We start from the raw sequence: 17,500 nt of genomic DNA, 5'->3' as shown, positions 1-17,500 counted from the left end.
GAGTTGTCCCCCCCCCCCCCCCCCCGCCGGCCTGATAAAGCAGAGGCTTGGATTTCAGTGACGGACTGGGTGGCATCTGTTCGCTGGCGTCCTGTTCTGTCACTTATCTGTCAGGATTAATGGGCTGTGAGGAATTATGCATGAGCCGCAATGAGGCTCTGCAACCCTTGGCGGGGGGGTGGGGGGGTGCAGGAGAGGAGGGGTCTCACCTTCCTGCTCTTGACCCTGTCAGGGCTGGGAGGGAGGGCGATCTCGTGGAGATGTGGGGGGGTTTGGGGGAAGATGGGAGAAGATGGGGGAAGATGGAGGCCGGTGGGTGGGTGGGTCGGTGGGGGGGGGGGGGGGGTCAAAGGACCCAGAGGAGACTGTTTTCCCTATCTGGTCTGCTCTGTCCAGTCTTTGCTACAGGAACTAAAAACCTGTCCTCTGGCTGGTCTCTCCCACAGACACTAAAAACCTGCCTTCTGGCTGGTCTCTCCCACAGACACTAAAAACCTGCCCTCTGGCTGGTCTCTCCCACAGACACTAAAAACCTGCCCTCTGCCTGGTCTCTCCCACAGACACTAAAAACCTGCCTTCTGGCTGGTCTCTCCCACAGACACTAAAAACCTGCCCTCTGCCTGGTCTCTCCCACAGACACTAAAAACGTGCTCTCTGGCTGGTCTCTCCCACAGACACTAAAAAGCTGCTCTCTGGCTGGTCTCTCCCACAGACACTAAAAAGCTGCTCTCTTGCCAGTCTCTCCCACAGACACTAAAAAGCTGCTCTCTTGCCAGTCTCTCCCACACTGCCGAACAGCTGCTGGGTGCTGCTTCCTGTGCACATCCTCTGCTGTAAATCGCTTCTCCAATTTCAATTTCAAACGCTTCATTAGCATGACCTATCTGAATACATCGCCGAAGCCTTAACACGTAAACATGAAAGGTTATATAAACACTTTCTGTCCGTCCCTTCCCATTGCAGTTATCGGGCTGGCAAGCTGCTTCTCTGCGGCGCGGTAAGCAGTAAGACACACTCTCTGTGTGTAATCCACACTGAAATGGAGCTCTGATATCCGGCAAACGGCTGCTGGCAAGGCATGCTCTCTACAGTAACATCATCTCTGCCTCCCTCTGAGATCCAGACCCCCGCTACGCTAACACTGTCTACGCCGTAACTCTGTCGGCGAGAGAGGGAGGGAGGGAGAGAGAGAGAGAGAGAGAGAGAGAGAGAGGGCATCTTTCTTCCTTTAGTTTCATTCTAGATGATGAAATTATGCACAAAGCAATAAGAGCTTTGATAGAGTGTGTAGCCACACACACGCAGACACATACACATGCTTTCACACACATTCTCACACACACACATTCACACACACACACACACACACACACAGACACCCACACACACACACATACACACACACATATATGGAGGCACACCCATGTGTACACACATACAGACACACAGGCACACAGACACACACACACACAGACACATACACATGCTTTCACACACATTCTCACACACACACATTCACACACACACACACACACAGACACCCACACACACACACATACACACACACATATATATGGAGGCACACCCATGTGTACACACATACAGACACACAGGCACACAGGCAGACAGACAGACAGACACACACACACACACAGGCAGTTCAAACCAATGCCCTTGAAAAAGAGTGAAAGCCCACAGCTCCGTCTCTGAAGCTGTGTCTTCGATAAAAAACCTGCATTTCCAAATGACTGACTTCATAAATATTGGCCGTTTCTTGAGCTCACTGTGCCTGTGTGTGTGTGTGCCTTGTTGTTCTGGCAAAGGGCACACACCTTGACAAATAGCTTCCTCGCAGTAAAGTAAGAAGCAATTCAATTATACACAGGCGAATGGGAGGTTCAGTCTAATGAATGGCTTTGCACGATTGGTCGCACTCTTTCTCTCCCACTCGACCAGGCCCCGGGATCACCTTGAGAGGGTTAGAGGGGAGTGTGCTGCATTAAAAGCCCATTTATCTGCAGAGTAAATAGATCCTCCTTGTCCTTAAACCCCAAACAAAACACACATTCAAAAAAAACACACACTGTGCGGCGTAAGTGCAGCATGTTGGTGTATTAGTGTGTGTGTGTGTGTGTGTGTGCGTGTGTGCGTGTAGGTGTGTCTCAACATGTGCATGCATTCATAAGTGTGTATGTATGTATGTGTGTGGGTGTGTTAGGTTTTGTCCATTCTGTGTACGTGTCTGCATATAAGAGCTTGTGTGTGAGTGTGTGTACAAGTGCATGTGTGTGTGTGTTTGTGTGCATACATGTGTGTGTGTGTGTGTGTCCGTGTGTCCATGTGCGTGTGTGTGTGTATGTGTGTGTGTGTGTGTGTGTGTGTGTGTGCCCGTGTGCATGTGTCCCCACTGATACTCACTGTCCACAGACAGAGTGATGGGCTGGCTGGTCTTGTTCTCTCCGTTCTTGTCATTGACAGCCTGCACATAGTATCGCCCAGCGTCCGGCGCCACTGTGGACAGAATGACCAGGGTGTTGTCCAGGGTGATGGCACTGCGGGAAAGACCAGGGGTCAAAGGTTACACACCACCATTAGACATTTTCTTTTCACAGAGGAGATATGCGGCCACCTCACTCTTTCAGTAGACCCGGTTGAGGTCATTATCCACCTGTGAGCTGGGAGCTCAATCCATTTCCCGAGTTCATTAATCCCAGCCCCTCCTCAGCTCTCAGGTCTAATACCTGGACACCTCACCCCCCCGCCTCCCTCCCCCCCGCACCCACCATCGACCCCGGTACAGCTTCCAGTGGGGTGAAACATAACGTCTCCCGCAGCTTGTCAATTACCGAGCCTCCTGTGTTTTCAATCGATGTTTTGTTATTATGAGAGTGTGTTTAACAATTTGGAGCTGGATTGCACGTTCCATACGGGTGCTCCCAACCCCCTCTCTCCCCTCCACTCCTCCTCTCCTCCAGGAAATGAAATGCAAATCGGAAGCAACCGGGCCTGCTAAAGGAATATCAATCAGAGCGCTGTACCTCCACGGGCAGAGTTAATGCAGGGAGAATACGCATGTACATGAGCACCCACACGCTTGCATACACACGCACACGCACATATACCTGCACACACACACACACATCCACAGACACCCACACATCCACACACCTACACACAGCCACACTCACAGACGTACACATATATATGTACCCAAACTTGAATGTGCTCAAAACAAAACACATGCCAGCACACACACACACACAGATACACACAAACGCACACACACACACAGACACACACACACAGATACACACAAACGCACACACACACACACACACACACACAGCAGGAGGCCTTGGCATTCATCTGCTTTGAACGCAGAGAGAGAGAAACACGCGAGGAACTCAGCGCTAGGCGCTCGGCGGCACCGAAGCATCACTCGACCGGCGGAAGCGCTGGCACTCGGCGCGTCTGTGTTCTCGACTAGATTAGGTCTGTTTATTACTCATTAGGGCCCTAATAAGGAAAGATTAAGCGCCGGTTTCCTGAACAATTATAATGAGAGGTTTGTGTGGACTAAGCACTCGATTGCATCTGGAGGAAAACAGCATATTAATGCCCCGGCAAGAATGATGACACCCGCAATCTGTAACTATTATGGGCCCTTTTAAAAGCTCCTCGCTATTGCTCCTGGGAGTACCCGCGGTGATAGAAGCCAGAGGTATCAAGGATATACCGTCATGGCTCTGCCATTGCGCTGAAGGATGCTAGAGACATTGCTACAGGTGTTTTATCCAGCGGTTCTGAAGCTCACTGCGCACCTCAGTTGCTAGCTGGAGAAAGGCACGCTGGGAAACTCACGCCGCCCTAATTGGTTTTGAACAGATACACCTTCACGTGGTAGAGGGGACGGGACAACAATGGATGTTCTATTATTGTATTATCGCTGTCTTCTCAGAAGATGCCATTATCCGGGATAGCTTACGCACACATTATTCACTTGAGCAGCGGGGTATTTTAAACTAGAGCCGCCGAAACAAAGCGTGTCCGTGAAGGGAATGGCAGCTATGCCCCAACCCAGGACTCAAACCTGCATCCAACAGGTTATGACTGCAGTTCCCTCACTGCTGACATGACATCCCTCACTGTGACAATGCCACATGACTGCCCGGGTAGTTCAGTGAGGTCGCAGCTGATTGGTCTGTCAGAGCACCGTAGAGCAGCTCCGCCCGTAAAAAGAGTGGGAGTGGGCGACCGCTCTGCCCGGCCAATTAGCAAACAGACTGCGGTCGAACCCCATCAGAGTTTAGAGGCAGGCTCTAAAGAGGCTTGTCCATCCCTGCTTTCATCACTAGAATCAGCGGGAGTGAAGCAGGTTTAACACTGCGCTTTATTTCAGCCTCTCCTGTCTTCCCAAAGCTCACAGGTCTCCTCTGTTTGGCCCCATGATCTGCGGTAAATATTTAATAATTCCACGCTACAAATATGACACCCAGGACACGTCGGATGAATAATGGATTGCGGGGGCCGGGAGGACGGAGCTGTGCCGCCGCAGCGTCCGGAGCGATAAATTAATCTCAGGTGAATCTTGAACCCTTCCTGGATCCTCCTGAACTGTGTTCCCTGGCCCGGCACGCTCACTTCGGTGGGCCTAATTGGAGGCAGCGGGACATGGGATGAAGAGGAGCACACACGCATGCACGCACACACACACACACACACACACAGACGCGCAAGCGCACGCACACTCAAACATACAGATACATACAAAACACACACACACGTGCACACACACACACAGACGCGAAAGCGCACGCACACTCAAATATACAGATACATACAAAACACACACACACGCAAATGCACACACACACGTGCACACACACACACTAATATAAACATGCAAACACACACAAACATACACAACACAAATGCACTCACACACATTCACACATAAACATACACACATACACATGCACACAAACAAACATACATTAACACAAACACACACACACGTGCACACACACACACACACACACTATAAGTCTATGAAGTTTTCATGCCATGCGCAACACGGACACACTTCAGTTCACATACAGACATGCATACACAGACTACAGAGTAAACGGTCTAACCGTAAACTCCACAGATGTACAAACACACGCATGGACAGGCATGCACGCGTGTGCACAAAAGCCAACACCCTCCTCATAGCAGTTGTGCAGTGCGTGTTGCGCAGTGCGTGTTGCGCAGTGCGTGTTGCGCAGTGTGTGTTGCGCAGTGTGTGTTGCGCAGTTGTTCACAGGAAAGTTTTATTTATTTCATTCCTTCATTTGCTCCCCTGCCGGTTGTTCCCTCTCTGTACCCTGTAATCATCTTGCTGCAGAAGGAGCCCATTTTAAACAATTACATCACACGCACGCCATCTCGCCCACACTCCCAAAATCAATGGGTCACGGGGATCAAAGTGCACATTACTGCAAAGGTATTCACTGAAAAACACATTTGAATAATTGCACTGCAGGAGCTTCTATTTTAACCATGGGAATGAGGGAGGTGGGGGGGCTGCAGAGGACAGGGAGACAGAGGAGGAGGGTCAGAGCCTCTGTGTGTGTGTATGTGTGTGTGTGGCTTGGGGGGGGGGGGGGTTTCCTGCAAGAGCAGAGTACATTATAAGTAAGAAGTGTGAGGTTTTTGGAGGGGACACAGAAGTCATACAATATTCACCCCCCCCCTACACATACACACGCACACACACACACACACACACACACACACACACACACACACACACACACACACACACACGCGCGTACGCACACACGCGCGTACGCACACACGCACGCACGCGCACACACACACACGCACACACACACACACGCACACACACGCACGTGTACGCACGCACGCACGCACGCACACACACACACACACACACACACACGCACACACATGTACTCCTTGCTCCCCCTTGCAGCTCACAGCACCCGTAGGGAATTGCCGCTAATGACTTTTTAACACGTTCAGCTTTGTGTTGGGATTTGTCAAGCCAGAGAGCTGAGAAATTAGGGAAAATCAGGGTGGGGTGGGATGTGCGGGGGGGGGGGGGGGGGGTTAAGGGGGGGGCGGATATTTACTCTCCAGAGCAGAGACAGGGGATTATTCCACACCGGGCTCACTCGGGATCCAGCGGAATTCGGGTGATGACCACGGGCCTCTGCGCGGAAGCGATAACTGACCCTGCTAATCCCAAGGGGGGGTGGGGGGGTGGGGTGGTTAGCAGGCGAAAAATCCGCCCAGGCGACACTCGGGGGGAGGGCGCAGGGGGGAAGAAATGATCCCCGCCACTCCGCCATTTCACAGATTGTTATTCAGAGCAGTCTGGAATGACAGGGAAACAAGTGTGGAGGCCTGTCATTTACTTCAGAGCCAGAGCTGATTTTTAAAAATTTTTTTTAAAAAGAGAAGCCAGCCTTAATTCGCTGCAGGCACGGAATATTTCCATTTGTAATTACATTCCGTGTCTGTTTATTTGTATGGAGTACCGCTGGGAGGGGTTTGATTGACGGGTGACCATGATTGGAATTAATTTACTCCGTTTCAGTAATGGAGCGCCCACACATGCGCGTGTGCACATTTGTGTGTGTGTGTGTGTGTGTGTATGTGTTTGGGTGTGTGTACGGGTGTGTGTGTGCGTGCGTGCGTGTGTGTGTGTGTGTGTGTGCGTGTGTAGGTGTGTGTGTGCGTGTAGACATGTGTGTTGGACTGGCTGGTCACATGACGCGAGTGTTGACACAGCGTTAAATGGGTGATGCAGAGGTGTACATGATGGAGTCGGATAGCATTTGTCAGCGCGGGCTCCATCCTCGCCCCCCCCCGGGACTGGGCCCGTCTCCAGCCCACGGACCTCCATTACTCCCCGACAAATGGGCTGCTCGCAGAAGAGCCTCTCTGGAGACGGCGGGGGGTCACGGGTATCAAACGGCACTCTGGGAAGAGGAGTGATAAGTCAAACCAAACAAGGCAGAGAGAATCCCTTTCGCCCGCGTTTCCGCGGTGGTCCAGGGCAGGGCGCCTCAGAGCCAGAGAGTAGAGAGAGGTTATTAAGAAAAAGGCTTTTCCACTCAGGGCACGCGGCCTCTGCTCTGCTGCATACTCTGCTGTTCCCTCTTCGCCCCTGTCTGTTCACCCTGCTACCCCTTACCTGTTTACTCTGTTACCCCCGTCCATTCACCCTGCTACCCCATATCTGCTCACCCTGCTACCATCTCTTTCTGTCCACCCTGCTACCCGCTGTCTATTCACCCTGCTACCAGCTGTCTGTTCACCGCTACCCCGTGTGTTCACTTTGCTACCCTTTGTCTGTCCACCCTGGTGCCTGTGGTCTGTTCACCACTACCCCCTTTCTGATCACCCTGCTACTATCTCTGCCTGTTCACCATGTTACCCCCCCATCTGTTCACCCTGCTACCCGCTGTCTGTTCACCTTGCTACGCTCTGTCTGTTCACCCTGTTACCTCTCATCTGTTCAACCTGATATACTATGTCCGTTCACCCTGCTACCTGCAGTCTGTTTGCCACTACACTCTCTCTGTTCACCCTGCTACTATCTCTGTCTGTTTACCCCCTTACCCCCTGCCTGTTCACCTCTCAACCATCTCTGTGTCTTCACCTTCTCACCATGACCATTCACTATTCACCATGTCGCTTATGCTATTCACCTTGTCTGTTCAGCCCTTGTTACTCTGTCTGTGCTGTTCGCCGTTAATGCAATTTGTCATTTCAGTTCTTCATGCATTGTTCACCACATCTGTTTAATTCACTCTGTTGTTAAAGAGACTCTGCTGCTCACCCTCTCATTACCCTGTATACCGCGACACCAACCCTGCACCGAAATAGTCCTCTGACCACCTCCCTCCGACACTGTGTCACGTCAGAGACACACACACACACACACACACACACACACACACGGTCCAATCGGGGCCAGGCAAACACCTTCAGTCAAAGGCCGCTGCAGACTCGCAGCGCTGGACCGTTCCCAACGCCGCGGAGAAGCGGGGAGAAAATTGCGGCGGATTACACACGCTCTCTCTGTGAGTAATAGGGAATCCATACTGCCATGACAGGAAAGGAGCAGCGCAGTCTGTGCCATAATTGATCACTCACAATAAAAGATTGCGCTCGTAATTGCGTCGGGAGTGTCCGTGACGTCCTTGCACAGCCTCAGAGGTAAATAACGTTTGTTCTGAGTCGCGGGAAAAAAAAACGCCTATCGACGCCCTGCCCACGCAAGGTCATTTCAATGTGGCGATCACCTTGGAGCACCTGAGCTGTGACCAAAGGCAACCTCGCAAAGCCAAATTCCCGACGTCAGGGCCCTGAGCTACGAGCTGATCCTGCAGATATCAGAGCGCCAAGCCGCATACAAACGTCAGAGACCTGAACTGCGTACGTATCCCAGAGATGACAGAGCCCCCGAGTCTCCCACAGACCCCCAAAGACTCACCCAGGAGCCGCAATTTCGGGGCAAATGTGTTTACTGCGGGAGCTCTGATTATATACCCCATTAAGCCACAGAAATAACAACACAAATCAAAAGACAAGAATGGAGAGGGCCTTTCAATTGTATTCAAATTCAATAATGGAAGAGTAATGGCTGAAATAACCACATTTTTCCTCTCAACCCAGCCTGCTGCATGCCAATGAGGCCCAACCCGGTCCAAAACGCTAAGGAGGAGGAGCACCGGAGGCTTTGTGCAAGAGGGCCAATTGAAGTGCTTCTCTATAGGTGAACGGAATAATGGGTCTCTCTACAGGTGAACACCGAGGTGTTTCTCTGCAGGTGAACAGACTAAGGTGTTTCTGTACCGGTGAACAGACTAATGGGTCTCCATATAGCTGCACAGAATAAGCTGTCTGTGTACAGGTGAAAAGACTGACGGACTAATGTGTTTCTGTATAGGTGAACAGAATAATGTGTCTCTGTACAGTTTCCTCTGTCTGGACTGTGCTTTAGAAGGCAGGGCTGGGGTAGAGCACATGCATTAGCCACCTGCTAATTAGCCAAGTCTGCTCTTCTGAAGGGAGGGCCGGAACACTACACCACTGTCTCCCCCGACAGGGACGTTCCCATCCCCACGGAAACATGCCGAACTGAACAGAGCATAAAGCTATGTGCAGAACCCAGCAAGAACCCCCAGACCTCAACAGAACACGCAAGAACACGCAAGAACCGAAGAGAACCCAGAGGTACACACAAAACCCCACTGGAACATACAAGAGCTACACTGGGAGAAAGAGCTGAACGACACAGAGAGAAAGCTTTTCAAGGAGAAACTGAAGGTCAGGAAGTGCAGCAAGTGACAGAAAGCTCACAGTCAGGCCCCATGGGACAAACGCCTCAGTATCTATTCACTCTCTTATTTATTTATTTCTCCTGATCTTCTGTAATCACACAAATATACACACATATGGTCGTATGCACACGCGCGCTCTCACACACACACCCACACATACACAAAACCAAACACACACACTTGAGTGCACACCCACATGCAGTCACACACACATACACATGCAAACCCACACACATGCGCATGCGCACCTACACACACGCACTTTTGCACACACACACACACACACACACACACTTTTGCAACACACACGCATACGCACATACATGTATGCATTCTCTCACACGCACACACACACACACACACACACACACACACACACACACACTTTTGCACACACACATACACACACACACACACACACACACACAAACACATACACACATGCGCACACACAGACTTTTGCACAGACATGTATGCATTCTTACACACACACGCGCACACACACACGCACATGCACATGCACATACACACATTCAGTGTGATGCATGCTGGGAAGTCTCTGCCACAGCCGCTTCATCGTCATCATGCAGGCCTCTGTGTGCCGTGGCGTCCTTGAAAACGAGAACCCCGCCCCCGAAAAGGACCACCGTTTCCACTCCGTCACCCCCCTGGGGAGACTCGTGTCCTGCAGAGACGCCCACCCGATCCAGACAGACTTGTGACAACTCCTGCCCCACAGCCCCCATGGCCCCCTCGCATCCCCCCAGGCCAACAGCTCCCGGCTTACGTAAGCCCGCTCGTGCCCTTTTTGAGAGTTTCAAAGGGATCATCACCGTTTCTCCGGAGTCCAGTTTGAGGGGCGAAAAAAACTCATCCTGACGTGATTAGTCAGGAGAGTGGGGGCGGGAAAGCTCTCTCTACAGGAGGGAGCAAAATGCCATTCTGCCACACCGCTGCTGATGGGAGAGTTCAGGAGTGGAAGAATGAGAGAGGGAAAGAGAGAGAGAGAGAGAGAGGGAAAGGGGAAGAGAGAGGAACAACAGCACCGTTAAAATGACCCTGTCAAGAAACAGAGGGACTGAAAAAGAAGGAGAGGGAGACAGAGACAGAGAGAGAGAGAGAAAGACAGAGACAGAGAGGGAGCGAGAGAGAGAGAGGGGGAGACAGAAAGGGGGGGGGGGGCAGAAAGAGAGAGAGAGAGCTACCGCAGGTGCTTCACCGAGGTTAAACCATGCTATTTATAAAGGGCATGCGGAGAGATTGCATATTTCCATATTTTGGGTCAGCTGAAGGGAGCCACTGAATTATTCAGCATTTGAATTAAAAGGGGAGAGGGGGTGTGTGATTACAGAGAGGAATACAAGTACCAAACAGCATCCCTTATCGAAATTATCCCCCGTCTGTTATTCTCCACGCTACCCAAAAAAAAGAGGGCGCAGTATACTGCCTGAACCGCCCGGTTTGGGGGGGGCAAGCGTTCGCTTCCTCGTAAATACTTCTCCCCTAATGACTATAACTAGGGCGAAGAACGGCGGATGTTTCCCCCCACGAGCGGGGAAGAAGGGTGAAAATGACAGAGCACAGAGGAAACAGCAGAAGGAGTCCCGGGGAAAAAAGGGCCCCCCCCCTTTTTTTACGGAGCTCCGGCGATCAGCGGAGACCTTTATCAAGGTTACCGCTTTGTTTCCGCCCGTGCTGGATCTTTGAAGCGACCGCGGAGGAGGGCGGCGGCAGCGCCGGTGGCAGGATTCAAATTCAATTAAGAGATTTTCTCCTCAAAAAAAAAACGTTATCGGCGTACTCATTTGCACACGGTAACCTTGGCGGTGCGTGGGGAATTAGCGTTTTTTAAACCTTGAGACGCGGGTGGCAAGGGCAGGGGGTGGGGGGTGGGGGGTGCACAGTGGTGGGGGGTTCACAGTGGGGGGTCTGGGTCAAGTAAGAGACAGAGAGAGAGAAATAAAACAAGACCCGTGTTCATTCATGGCACATGGCTTTTTCATTATTATTATTATTATTATTTCCATCATTTCATTTCATTTGGTTTATTGGCTACTTCACCGCCTGCTTTGGCCACATAGGTATATATCTGTCAGTCCAATGAAGCCAGCTGAATTGAATTTACCTGAGAGAGAGAGTGTGTGAGAGACACACACACACATTTTGTTTATTTCTCCACTTTTCTATTATTCCAGAAACAGTCTGCTTCTGGTCTTAATCCACAGCCTGAGGTGATCAACAGTGGGACACCACAGCCCTAATTCCACCAACCAGGTCCACTGGAAACGGAAGCAAGCATAACTGTTAAAAAAAACCATGAACCAAAAAGCTGGAAGGCAATTCACTTATTTAACGAGAGGGCAGACGATGTACTGGTACTAAAAGAAAGAGCACTTATTCTTGTAGGAATGTCTGTTCTGTGTTGAGAACAGTTCAAAGTATGTCTTTTCCTCACTGTCCGGAGAAAAGCCCATCTTATATATAACTTCACAGTGTGCCAACCTCATAAAATATCAATTTAAAAGACATTAGCTATGGGTATACCTTAGATAAGAACAGACGTCACAAAACTGACACCCTCAAGTCTAGCCAGTGCTTAAACTGCTCCATTTTACCAAAGGCGTGAGGTTTTGCCATTCTGGGTAAAATGAAGGGCAGTTATTTGTTGGTATTGCTTAGTACCAGCAGAAGTATGTTAGTCTGATAAGGACAGCTCCTGTAAGCGATCCCCTGCTGGGCTGAAATAGTTCCCCTCCCCGCTGTGCCCCCCCCCCCCCCCCCCCAACCAAGCCAATGGTGGAAAATCCACTGGAACCAGAACTCCAAGGCCCGTCTGAGAGGAAAGCCCGTTATGCGGAAAACCAGGCGCCTCGCTGCCAAAAAATAAGCAGCCCTCCCCTCCTCTCTTGCAGTCGGGCCCAGCTGCGGACCCACCGTGGCCCTGCCCCCGTCCCCTCTGGCCTCCGCAGCGGTGGGGTCTGAGGCCTAGGCCTTGAGTTGCAGGCAGCCCCTTCTCTCGCTAAGCTGCAGCTGGGAACCCAGCCAAAGAGCTGGCGACGGTGCCAGCGTGAGATTGGGGTATGCTGGTAAGTGGGTGCCCTCGCCTTAACTGCCCAGGGAGGAGAGTGGCTGGCGCAGGCCCGATGTCAGGAGAAAATACAGGTGCGATTGCAATCCACGGGGGTGCACAAACCTTCATAAATGCTATGTAGACATCGGGATATAAGGAGACAGCTGGGGGTGCACTGAGGTCTGTCTGGGGGGTGCAATGGACCCCGAAGCACCTCCATAGCACCAGGCCTTCCAGAGATTTTGGAAACTCCCTGAATCCGGCACCTAGAGCGCTGAAGCCCGAGCCATCCCCCCCCCCGGATGAATGCTAATGCGCGCTAATAGCTCCAGGGAGGAGAAAGCCATTACAGACGCCCTTTATGGTGCATTAGAGCAGACAGGATGACCGGTGGAGGATTCGCCAATTAGCGACAAGCTCTCATCTGGGACTCCCCATCCGTCCCCCCCAGAGGAAGGGGGGGGTAGCATCGATGCATCCTGGGACGTTCTCCGTCCCTCCCGGAGAGATCGCTCGTCCCCTTGTCCTTCCTCCGTCTCCGTCTCTGTTACCGGCCCTCGGAGAGCGGTCGCCGAGGCAGGCCTCAGGCCCACGATGCTGACACGGCGTCTCGCCGTCACCCGAGACGCCGGCGAGGGACGCCGGCTGAAAACATCGGGCCTTTGACCAGGGAGTCACGGGTTCCCGGGTGAGAGAGACTGCATATGAGGCCACAGGGCAGCAAGACAGAGGACTATTCCAGCTTAGGAGAATCTGAGAGAAAGAGACTCGGTGAGCACAGGGAACAGCCACAGGGAACGGCTCAGGCAGGCATACATGGCTGCACAGGGAAGACAGGCTGCGGGTATACCGCCAGCTGCCAGCGGCCGCCAAAGGGCTGCGTTTCCTAACCACACGCGAAAAATACACTGAAACGCCAACAAATTACATTACATCACTTTCATTTAGCAGACACTCTCATCCACAGCGATTTACATAGGCTACCATTTTATCTATTTAAACAGCTGGATATTTACTGAGGCAGTTCCGGATGCTTTGCCCAAAGGTGTAACAGTGCCCCAGCAGGGAATTGAACCAGCAATCTCTCAATTACTAGCCTTGCTCCTTTTCATCACACTACACTGCTGATGAAAAATGAATAGGATATACCCACTATTTACCAGCCTCTCAAATGTGGAAAAATGACAAATACTTCCAGATGAGCAGAGACAATGTGCTACACTTATGGCAAAATATATTGCACAGTGTGACACAGAGGCAACAATATATCTTATTTAATTTAATTTCAAATGCACATAAATTTACATTGTTCTAGCACAGAGCATCCATAGGCAATTGTATGAATTAGTTTCCCTTGTTAATAAATTGTTTATGTTATAATTAACAGCTATTGCTTTCGCAGTAAAGAATGAATTGGCTTGTAATCTTTGTCATACCAATAAAGCAATTTGAGTGAACTGAGAGAGAGAGAGAGAGAGAGAGAGAGAGAGAGAGAGACACGTTCTGACTTTTAGCTGCTCATTATTTTAAGGCTGTCATAAAGGGCATAAATAAATTAGAAAAGGACAAAAAGGAAAAAAATGGACACAGCAAGGATCAGGAAAAAGTTTTGCTGACCCCAAAACAAAATAAAAAAAAAAAACACGATAATGAAACTGCAAAGCCACAAAAAAAACACAAGCCTGTCACACCAAAGAAAACAGTTCTTCATTAATACCACAAGTGAGGGAGAGATGGAGAGATTGCCACTTCCTGTTATCACACCCCTGTCAAACCTCACAGCTGGCGGTGCGGACGAACCAGACCAGTAAAAACCCCAATTAGCACCCTGCCAACCCCGGCCCCCGCCCCCCAGGTAAACGCCAAGGGGCTCGAACCCGGGCCACGTGGCTAAACGACTCACGTTCCCGTGGGAACAGTTGACCACGGCGACACCTCCTCAAAACGGACCCTTGCTTCGCTCTCCTCCTTTAAGCGGAGGGATGAAAGAAGAAAACAAAAAACCCATTTCAGTCTGTCGGCAGCGGCGAATCTCTGCAGAGCACAGATCCCCCCCCACCACCACCACCCCCATGTCATATTGTTTTGCCTCCTCTGAAAAATGACCCAGTAAACAACACTACTTCTCCTCTCCTTCTCCAGTCTGTAAATAGGAACAGAGGCGCGACGCTGGGGAATTTATCACAGAGGCCCGGCCACCCCATCCAGTTAGAGTCATACTGAGGCAAACAGCAGGAGGAAGGAGAGTACTGCTCACAACCAGATGCGCCGACACGCACACACACACAAGCGTGTATACACACAGACAGCTATACACAAACTCACAAACTCACTGTAGCGAAGGGCGAGAGCAGTCACCCCGCCCGGCCCTCGGGCCCAGGTCTACGGGGTACCAAACTGCAGCAACGCCAAAGAGCCAGGCATGTTGGCATGGCAGTCAGAGAGCATACTCAACCGTAGTGACAGCACACATTCCCCTCCCCTTGGGGAAGCACGCCGGCGCGCTTGACGCACACGGGCATACCTCGCGCATTCCCCCGCCGTACTTCTCCCACCCCAGGGTGCTCCACTCACCAGTGCTTCACCCACCTCTGGGGTCCCTCACACACCTTGGTCAACCCTACCTGGGGGTCCCTCGTATGGCTCACACACTGGGCGTGGCTCCGATTGCCTCGCGGCAAGCCATCCCACTCCTGACACCATAGGTAGCGAAGGGCGAGAGCAGTCACCCCACCCGGCCTCGAACCCTGGATCTGACACTACAGTCACACGGACGACACAGGAGTCCTTGTCGCTTATGGGCGTTCCTGGCTTGTGGTTACTAGGTTACAGAACTAATCAATTTGTTTCAGCAACGTGTGCATTGCTGCCTTCACTCCCATTGGTAGTCACCATGTTGCATCACTCAGTATTTGCATAAAATAGACCTCTAGTCTATTTTAGCCCCGCCTAGATGGCTTTGCAATGGACGTTTGTCTCTTGTCACTGTAAATCGCCAACTCTCACTGAAAATGAATGGCAGCCGGTTGCTTTGTCCCCCTCCTGTGTCGTCCGTGTAACTGTAGGGTAGGCGGAACCAAACTGCACTTTTGACTGCCACGCCAAAGAGCCAGGTTCATTGGTATGGCAGTCAGTGCGCATACTCAACCGTAGTGACAGCACTCTGTCACACACACAATTACACACACACTCGCTGACACACACACACATGCACACACACACACAAACACTGTTCACATATAATAGGACCAACAGAGAGATACACAGAATACAGAGGGACAGGCACACAGACAGACGCACGGACAGCTGCTCTTTTCACACAGCCAATCAGACGGACACGCGAAGCTTACATGCGGCTGCTGGGTGGGATCTTGCGGCCGTCCCGGAACCATGTGACCTGCGGCTGGGGGAAGCTGCGGATACGCGGGGCGGGGATCACCGCCCCCTCCCCCTGCGACACGGACTGGGAGCGTTCGCCTTCCTCGAAACTCCCCATGACTGAGGCAGGGAGAGAGAGAGAGAGAGAGAGAGAGAGAAATAAGCAAGATTGTACAGTGAGGGAAAAAAAACATTTTTCATTTCATTTTTTTTCCAAGGAAAGGCCTGTATTTCTCTCTGCCGATATCACACACTGAGATATTTATGCTTCATTTTTTTCAAAGAGCTTTTGAAAATAAAGGCAGATACTGTTTACCTGATACCATCTATCCTTCAAGGCCAAAGTCCATCTTGCTTGTCAATGCATGATGGGATTTTTAAATGGCCAGATGTGGCAACAGGTGTGTTTATACAACATTTAACAGTTTTTCTCAGAGTTTATTTTATTTCATTTTTTAACGTACCTGGTACCAAAAGGTAAAAGAAACATCCGTAATTAGCTAACAAACATTAACAGTGTCATCAGTTAAAAAATAAATCGGTCTGGTGTCAATTAGCTGACGGGCTAATTGGCACTGGAGTGATGTGTTATCCTGAGCGAAGGCAAACTTGCAGTAATAATTGGAGCTGAGAAAATTATAGGAATCCGTTCTTCAGAGCTATAGGTGTGTGACTAACTTATTTCAGCTTCGTGATTGGCTGTCAGTCTGCACAGAGCAGGGTTTGTGCTTTCTCCACTGGGTTATTCACATCAGATAGGTTCACATCAGGTATCACATCTCTTTTTTAAACAGGTCAAAGGAAAGGTGAGACTTAAACAGATGAATCACTGAAAAGAAGCATATCTGTCAGAGAAAGAGGGAGGGGTGGAGAGAGAGACGGCAGTACAGAGAGCTCCTAAACTTCCCCATTCTTTATCCTTTTAAAATACAAACACATAAATGTTTGATTCGGCATCTAAAGTGTAGCACAAAAGGCACGAATTTCCACAGAAAGGCATGTAGGACGTTTTCAGAGGCAACATCTGAAAGGATAAATAGGAAATGGCAAAAGGGCTTGAAGGGGGGAAGGGTACAGCAAAGAATACTGATACAGCAGACAGACAGGCGCAGCAACAGAGACAGAGACAAAGGCGGCGAGGAAGAGCCTTCTGGGATTAAAGAGGGGTGGGAAAAAAAGGCTTTTCATAACTTCAGACTTCACACTCAGAGATTGATTTAGCGAAGTTAATAGTACATCTTGGCACTGGAAACAGGGAGGGAAATGTAAAAAACGCGGGCGTGTAAACAGCCACGCAGAACTCGGGGGGATTGCGCAGACGGGGGGGGGAGCCAGGCAAAGCGGGGGGACGCGTTTCGCAATGTGTCGGAGACGCCGCGACGGGCGACGGACGCCGGCCCGGGCGGGGCTCGGCGAATCTCATTTTGGCTCCCCGCGAGAGGTCCGAGGCTGTTGCCGGATACCGGCGGGGAGCTTTCCGCCGGCGCTCGGAGAACGCCGGGCCGCGCCATTCCCTATCTCCTGATCGGTGATAACCGGGGGGGTTTGGCACAACCTCGGGGTGTCCTGCGTGAGTCCCGCCTGACAGACAGGGCACAGCTGGTGCGCCTCACTCGCCCCCCACCCCCCCACCCCCCACGTCCCCGTCCCTGTCCCTGTCCCTGTCCTCAGACAACATTCTATTTACATAGTC

General features: G+C 51.1%; 1 protein-coding gene across 1 annotated transcript in view; it reads right to left on the bottom strand.

The window, feature by feature from the left end:
* sdk2b (sidekick cell adhesion molecule 2b) overlaps window positions 1–17,500 on the bottom strand; it is an 86,347-nt gene that overhangs the window by 55,879 nt on the left and 12,968 nt on the right. Inside the window, exons 3-4 of the mRNA XM_036549816.1 lie at window positions 15,780–15,927; window positions 2,419–2,552 (exon numbers count right to left, since the gene is read on the bottom strand). Coding sequence (XP_036405709.1) covers window positions 2,419–2,552; window positions 15,780–15,927 — 282 coding nt within the window. The remainder of the gene's footprint in view (window positions 1–2,418; window positions 2,553–15,779; window positions 15,928–17,500) is intronic.

This window comes from Megalops cyprinoides, chromosome 1 (genome assembly GCF_013368585.1).
Source record: "Megalops cyprinoides isolate fMegCyp1 chromosome 1, fMegCyp1.pri, whole genome shotgun sequence".
NCBI classification, from domain to species: Eukaryota; Metazoa; Chordata; class Actinopteri; order Elopiformes; family Megalopidae; genus Megalops; species Megalops cyprinoides.
The sequence above is the reverse complement of the archived record's forward strand: the minus strand, read 5'-3'. Positions and strand labels throughout refer to the sequence as shown.